At 39.2% G+C, this 8,438-nt stretch overlaps 1 protein-coding gene across 3 annotated transcripts in view; it reads right to left on the bottom strand.

The window, feature by feature from the left end:
- LOC117403718 (PDZ domain-containing protein 2-like) overlaps nt 1-8,438 on the bottom strand; it is a 113,328-nt gene that overhangs the window by 51,470 nt on the left and 53,420 nt on the right. For all 3 annotated transcript variants that reach the window (XM_058989308.1, XM_058989314.1, XM_058989319.1), the window contains one exon: nt 6,231-6,678. In XM_058989308.1, the coding sequence (XP_058845291.1) occupies nt 6,231-6,678 (448 nt within the window). The remainder of the gene's footprint in view (nt 1-6,230; nt 6,679-8,438) is intronic.

Here is an 8,438-nt window from a genome sequence, read left to right as displayed (position 1 = left end):
CACGTCTTTCTTTACAAACCCTTTCATGAACGTTCCATGCTAGATGGAATACAATAGTTACTGTAGATGGAATTCACAATGACGATGCAGCAAGATTTACAAACAAATGAAATGATTGCTGATGAGATGCCTGTTTCAACAAGCTCAAAGGCTCCACACACATTTCCTTCAAGCTTTCAAACTATTCTTAAATGTAGGATAAGAAATCGGAAGTCACACGTAGACGCCATTTTACTGTTATTTATATTACTCAAACGTATAAGCATTTGTGCTCTAAACTAAACAAAACGCAAATGCAGGAAAGAGGAATAAGCAGGTGCAGTTTAGCTCAGTCACTTATTCACACTTTTTATAGCAAGTGCGTAGGACATCAATTCTGATAGATTATACATGCTGTGCCAGCATTTCTGTCCTGTCGCACTAGGTATGATGAGAAGCATTAAACAAAAATGGACTTTGTTAATCTGCCTGCTGTAGTTTTCCGGATATCCTGCGTGCAATATATACAGCATGGGCAACTTGCATATGATAATCAACTGGATAAAGTACGGTGAATGCAGGACCACTTCCTGACACAAAATCAATTGGAAGGGAAGACTGCAGCCCAATCAGTCCCAGCCACTCAGCACAAGGTATACAAATATTATGGCAGCTAACCTTTGGCTTAATTTTCTTAAACTGCTTAAAATTCCGCTGCAACTGAAAAAGGTGCAAAAGCAATGCCCTATTAGAATATTAAAAGACTAGCTTGTTGTCATTGGAAGGCCTTTATAGAAGTTACAGTGCTGTGCATCCCTGAAAGAAATACAACAGAAACCACTGAGGAATAGTCACACACCCTTCCAAAACAGTTTAAAGAGTGCAGAGCAGACAGCTGGAAAGGGTTCCTCCTTCAGATGGAAGAGATTTTGAAGTGTTTATAAGACTTGCAGACTGGCCTCAGGGGAACCCTCCTCTGCTCACTCATTCCTGATATCAGGATTCTGGCAGGAATGCAGATCTCCTTCAGCACTCATTGGGAGCATCATAGCAAACAATCAACGTGTCCTGGATATCACACACGTATGACAAGATACAAAGCTTTTCAATTACAAACTATAAGAGCCCTGTGTTTTTTGCAAATATGAAATAGCACGAAATAAAACAAAATGCAACATACAAAAAAAATAAAACGAAATGCAACATATAAAACGAAATAAAATGAAATGCAAATATAAAACGAAAGATCATTATAAAAGCAAACATAGAATGACATTTTTAAATTGGGAGGTTTATACAAAAAACACTGTAAATAAACACTTGCAATCGTAGTTGTCAAGGCTCAGCCGTTACCATAGACACGGTCTGAAGGAAAACGGAAGCTCTGACTAGCACTTGTGCAGATGTATAATTTGAAGCGAGTCGTCTGGGAATTCAAATTGTGATGGAAGAGACGTTTGTTTCTAAAATGCCTAAACCGCGCATAACAATTAAACAATGTTGCAAAGAATTTGAACATGAGGGGATGTATGAAGCTGACGGTGACAAAATACTTTTGCAACTGTCGGCTGGAGTCGAAAGATACCATCGTTAAGCATTAGCTGTTTATTCCTTTTAGGGAAAATATGGCTTGTTTGCTAATATTTTGTATTAGTATGCTAATTCTTTGTTTTATTTCAAGTGGTGCAAACTTTGCACTGGAGCAGATGCTGTTTTGGTTTTGAATGAATTTGAATGAATGAATCTGCTTTGCTTCGTGTTTAAATACTGAGAAACCCCAAGCTTGTATACTGGAGCCCTGCTTCGGTCCAATAGGATTGAAATACAATTCCTATCGTTTTATTTAATGGGTAGGTTGCTGTATGTGCAATTATTATGACAGCCCACACAATAGTAGGGCAGTGTAAATATATATATATATATTTTATTTGATCTTATTGTATTTTTATAGAGGGCACGGGCAGTATTTACTGTAAATTAATGAGAGTCAGGGACTGTACGTTACCGTTACTGCCGCTAATCAAAAATGTGTTATGTTATGAAATTTGTTATGTTATGTCAAAATGTTAAAAAAGCGGATAATGTTTAATAAAAAATATGTATGTAGTTAAAACATGCTGTATACTATACTATTATTGATCTATTTTAGTTGTTCTAGTAATGTGTATATGTAATAAAACTAAATAAAATGAAATTTGTAAAATAAAATGAAATTTGTGAAAAATAAAACGAAAAATTATAGAAAATAAAAATAATTTCACAGGGCTCTACAACCAACAAACACGTCCTGGATATCACACACGTATAACAAGTTACAAAGCTCTTCAATTCAAGTCATATAATAATATTTTTTAGTATTTCCCTCGAGGTACACAATGTTTGAGGACAATTGCTGTGGATTAGGAGTCTTTAACAGCTTAGTTTATGTGAGGTGTGTTTATGACATTTGCTGAATTACTGTTTTAGCAGCCACTTAAATAAAAATGGTTTGACTGAAACACTAATCGCTTGTTTAACTATGGTTCCCACAGGGAATGGGTTTAACACACAGCACCGTATTAAGAGCTGGTCCTTGTTTCTCTTAACTGAGAACGAAGGGGTGCATGTTACAGTAAAAGTCTGAATCTGGTTAATCTTAAATTTTACAGGTAAATTTCAACATTTACCAAACAAAGTGGTAAATGTCTGAAATTATGAAGAAATAGATTGCTTTTCAGACATTTACTGCTTAATCTTATGATTTATCCGAAGCTTATTGGTAAATGCAGGTATATCATCAAATCATTTAGTTATTCCTGCATATAAATGGTCAAGTAACAAAATAATCAACAGTGTCAAAGAATATATTTATTTCTGCATACACATTCAGGGCTCTACATTTAGATTTTTAGCCCTTTGGGCCACCGAGCTAGTGCTTTTACTGGCCCGGATACAATTTTATCTGGCCCAATGAAACACCTGGGTAATGAGGGATACCAAGTATATGAAAGCAAGGGCTTCCACACAGGTGTGGCTCATGCGTTAATTAAGCAAATAACATCCCAGCATGCTTAGGGTCATGTATAAAAATGCTAGACAGGCCTGGTTGTCAATAATTATGACTAGCATGGCTGCAAGAGGAGACCTCAGTGACTTTGAAAGAGGGGTGATTGATGGGGCGCGTTTGTCAGGAGCTTCAGTGACCAAGACAGCTCAACTTGCTGATGTTTCACGAGCACTAAGGCATGGAACATGTATTTTTGCATGTATTTTCCATTAACAAAACAGTCATTAATGAGCTTACAGTAATGCAATTTAAACTAGTTCAACATGGCACTGAACAATACAGACATCACCTTAGACACCGTGAATAGATATGTGTACTTATTGCAGCATGGTAAACTCTTGTGGCACTTGAAGTTACAAAGGACCCTGGAGCCTTACAATGCTCGAAAGTGATTAGAAAGGCATTCGGTCATTACCCAAAGGCATTCGGTTACTCTTGTGGTTTACCGGTAAATGTCCGCAGTAAAGCGTTATCATGTTTATTTCGGACATTTACCGCTTTACTTGGTAAATGTCGACATTTACCAGTAAATCTTAAGATTTGCCAATATTGACTTGTACCATAACATATTCACATACCATCGCTGTAGCAGAAAATGCACTGCATTACAGGCATGTTCAAGTCTTGCACTTATCTGATGGTGGTTAATTGTGGAACACACAGCATCTGGTCCAGGAGATGGATTTTGCTGCTGTGTTTATTGAATTAATTGTATTAATTTATATAATGAGGTACCCTTTCATTACCAACAGAACAGAGACACTGCATTCAAAATGTTATTACCAATAGGTGGTCTACGCTTTCATTCAAACATGCATGTTTGTACCCCAACAATACTGCCGATTGCTTGATTCTTGATGTAAGTTCACTCATTGTATCAGATGCTACTGTACGGCACTAGTTTGTGTCTTTACCTCTGCAGAATTTACAGTATGGAGGTCCAGTAGTAAAGCAGATAGGGGTCCTCCTGTGCCATGCCTCTTTAATATGTTAACTGTAAGGTAAGCACAACTGTAAGGCCTCCTGTACAATGTTAACTTGTGCATAGACAGAGGGAATGCAGGATTGCTTGCAAGTCATGTTCTGAAATAGTGTAATTCGGGTACACAGTTTGTTTGGGAGTTTGACCATGTTGTTGATTCTTTTGGAGACCGGACATTTCCTGTTTATGTTGTATCTTCGTGTATCTCCCTCCCAGGACTGGTAGTTGAACTCAAAACATCACGTATTTCAAAAGGGACACTTATTGGAGTTACTGGAATGTTCTTTCTTTGTATTCTATCACAAAGAAATGTTCTCTATTATATAGTAAACTGAAGAGCTAGGAAGATGAGACAGAACACCTCAGGCAGGGCGGCAGTGCTTTTGTTTGCTGCAATAACTAATGACAGCGGAGTCAAGACTGACTGCAAGGCTTCAGAGAAAGTGAACACAGATCAGTCTGCACTGATCGGAAAGTTTCAATAAAATTGCAATTACAGATTGTACCCACTGCAAGTTTAGCTCTCTTTATTTTCTGTTCACACCAGGATAACTCAGCCACAATGTCAAATATACTTACTAATAGACTCTAAGGTAAAACTTTTTCTTAGTGCCTAAGGTACATGAATATGTTTTTTATATAGGTTTTACCTGACACAAAGACAGCCAAGTGAATTATGAACATAGCATTCTGCAAAGTGAAAACCCCAGACCACTGAAAACAATCAGTGGTCAATCAGGGAGCACAGTATCTGTGATAGCAGATCAGCGGCACAGAATGAATTGCAGCTCAAGTGCCAGCTGTTCTTTTTTGTTTGTTTGTTTTGTGGTTGCTTTTTTATTTGCACCATTTTTTTTATTTAATTGCACCATTTTAAGATGTAAATAAATCATGACGTCAACTCAGGATCAGGATCAGGCATTGGAAACAGATCAGAAACACATGTGAACAACCACACGCATATGAACTAAAAATACATGCAGGGCATTAGAGCCTTTTAATAAATCTAAAACAGGAGGTTTGCAGTATTAGGGTGTCCAACACAGCGATACAAAATGTATTCTCTAAAACAACACTGCACCATTGATGGCTTTGGAGGGACGTATCCAGCAATTTAAAAGCAGCTGGGGGTTGGGATACAAGTCATTCACAGGGCGTGCTTCATTCACAGATAATACAGTAGTTTAAATTCACTATTGATCGTGAACACATTTTAGTTCAATATCAGAGGTTTTGAACTAAAGGTTGCAGTTTCATTACAATCCCTATCAAAAATGAGCCTGTCAGCTCCGTTCTTATCCAAACTATTTTCTTTAGACTAATGAACTGATTTTATAAGTCGGTTTCTAAGCAGTGCAGCTCCATCTAAACACACACGGACACACTGAAAGTGCATTTCCTGTACAGGGACAACTAAGCAACCACTGTACCACAATGAGGCAATTATGGGGCCCATACCACTTATGAAACAGGCAGTAAATGAGGGCACTTCAGGCAGCTTCAATACTCAGTCATTAAATAGGCACCAGATAAGCAGTGCATTAGTTTCTATTGTGCTCTACCCCTCAAACCAAGAATACATACAGATACAGAAATAGATTTCTTTCAGCGTTAACCAATACATTTCATTCAGAATTTTTTAATGCTGTATTAGCTCAATGACTCAACATCACATGCACATCTTACTATTGTATGCCTCTAAGTATATTACACTTCAAAGCACAAGGACAGCACTGTTTCAATGGGAATAAACACAGAGTTTAAATTGACCATTGCTGAATGCCAAATGCAAGCGAGAAAATGACAATTAAACCAAACATCCGGTTCCTGCCATAAGATGAACTTTTTTTTACTGGTCTGGGGTAGAACAATACAGATCTGAAGCTGATTGAAGACAAAGCCAGTTTTTCAGGAATAGCGGTTTGAAACCTGGTTCCAGGAAGCCGGGAGACCTTATTTGAGGCAGATTTGCTGTATCAAACCCCCAAGTCTCCCCTGGTGTGCCATGCAGTGGCCTGAAACCAAGTCTCCTGAAACCATGTCACAAAGTGGCTTCATGTCGCCTCAGCTTTAAGGGCACCAGTTGTGACCATGGTACAATTTTATCAGCCTAGCCTAATAAAGCATTGCCCTGGCAGTAATGCAGCGTGCCCTTTCCTAAAATCCTTTAATGTTGAGTGAGTTTCGTTGTAAACTATCGATTGAGCCAGGTACATGTCTTACCGGACCAGGATGCTCGCTGTTCAGGGAGTCTGTTTTCCCGCCGTCCGAGAGCCGACTTCTGGGGATCCCACTTGTCACTGTCCCGTTGTGGAGCGGTGGCTCAGTGCTTGTGTTCCCCTCCGAGCACTGCTCCGCGGGGTGCACAGTCTCTCTTGGCGAGACCTCCACGTCCATGGAGTTGCTGTATCCGTTCTCGTGCCCAGAGTCTCGGCTGTCCCTGCTACTGTCCTTGCTGTCCCGGGTGAAGGAGGACCGGGAGATGACCCCGAACTTCCGGGTCCTCTTCCCATTGTGGGCAGGGCTCCCGCTCGGCTCCGAGGAGATGCTTGCCCTGTGTTCACCGCCACCGCCAGCGCCATTGCAAGGAGGAAGAGGAGCTTTGCGTTTGATACGACGCAGCATGATCAGGTAGATAAATCCACCATTCCAGCACTGGTCAGCCAGGTAACTGCAAAACAAAGAAATAAATCATGAGTAATATTCAGTGATGTTATCAACAACAAGAGTGTGCTGAAGATTCTTACACTGCAATATTCAGTGATGTTATCAACAAGAGTGCGCTGAAGATTCTTACACTGTAATATTCAGTGATGTTATCAACAAAGTTCAGTCATTCAGATCACAATGTTTGGATACGACTGGGATGTGTTTTTGGATGCTTGTTATGGAAGCTTGGGAGGCTTATACAGTAACTCCTTGTTGGATTGATCTGAAAATGTGTATGTGGCAAATTTGTATCACTACCCAACTCTCCAAAACACACCAAAAGCCCACCGGCTAATAAGATTCCTAAACATAATGATTTGTGAATGCACCCTTACACACATGTATTACTGTACAAGCTCAGAAAGTCTAGGGGTCTGGCTCGGTTACTCATGTTGTTACCTCTTAAATCCAGATCTATTTTCATTGCTCTTTCTTTTTACTGTGATTAGATTATATAATGTGGAAATTAGTCATCTCACAAACAACTGAGAAGGCAGCAGAAACCTGTGTAATCGGGTTATCTGAGAGCTCAGTTTACATTCATAGCATCATAAAACCATTATATATATATATATTATATATATACAGAGAGAGAGAGAGAGAGACAGAGATTAGTCAGTCATTTATCAACTGTCAGGATGCACTAATCATTTTGAAAAAACATCGTACATTACCAATGGACAAAACATTCGGTAACCACATTGTACAAAAATAGCTTCTGTTGAGTCAACTGTTCCTCTAATTTCCATGCAGAAATGATAGAATCAGGCAGGTGCTACTGTCGTGCCCCACTTTGGACTGATTACTCCTGCTCACAGAAGCAAAACCTACCTAACCAATTTATACAACAACCTACAGGCCGAGGGCATTTGAAAACAGAAACCTAACCTACCCACCGAATGGCAACCCCTCATTGCTGCCATGGAAACAGGAAGCGGGAACTCTGCCTTGCAATGCAGTTTTCCTAGGATAGGAATGGACTGTGAATACAAGGAGCAGGTCGTGGACCAGGCAGTCAGCACTCTCATACATTCCAAGAAGCACTTGCTAGAGCAACACATCACTGTTCATCCAGGGGCTGGCATCGGTGGGAAGGAGCTATGGGCGCCACACACCGACATCAAGCACTTTCAAACTGAGCGTGTAACCTCACTCAATTTCCTGGTTGTCCTTTTCTCCTTAGTATTAAGGGTGTAAACAGTACTGTACTGGCATACACACTTTCGACTTTTTATAGTCATTGTTTTATTTTACTTTTGAATTTATTTCAAATTTGACTTTGATTTTCCCCATTTAAAATTCAATTACAGTGGTTTACAATGCATTAAGATACTATTTGTTTTTTTTGCTATGATCTTTCTTGGAAAAGCAGCTAGAATTCCTCACCCCTGAAATCCTACCTTACACTTCCTGGCCACAGTCACTGTGAAACAATGCATGGGAAGAAAGCACTTGAAAAACAAAAGTTAATAAATAAACTGAGATTATTATCAAGGGTTCGGTATTTTTTTAAACATTATTTTTCTCTGTGATAAACGATTAACCCAGCGAATGCTTGTTTTAGTGTACTGTAGTCCATGTGTAACTGAAAAGTGTTTGAAGCAGGTTATGTTAAAAGTGCTGTATTATAAGATGGCTCATTCATAAGGCTGTATTTTCTTTTCATAGCTATCACAGATTTCACGTTTGCATTATTGCCGCACTACCTGCATTTAGGAACCT

Source organism: Acipenser ruthenus, chromosome 2, assembly GCF_902713425.1.
Source record: "Acipenser ruthenus chromosome 2, fAciRut3.2 maternal haplotype, whole genome shotgun sequence".
NCBI classification, from domain to species: Eukaryota; Metazoa; Chordata; class Actinopteri; order Acipenseriformes; family Acipenseridae; genus Acipenser; species Acipenser ruthenus.
This window is presented reverse-complemented; position numbering and strand designations above follow the sequence as displayed.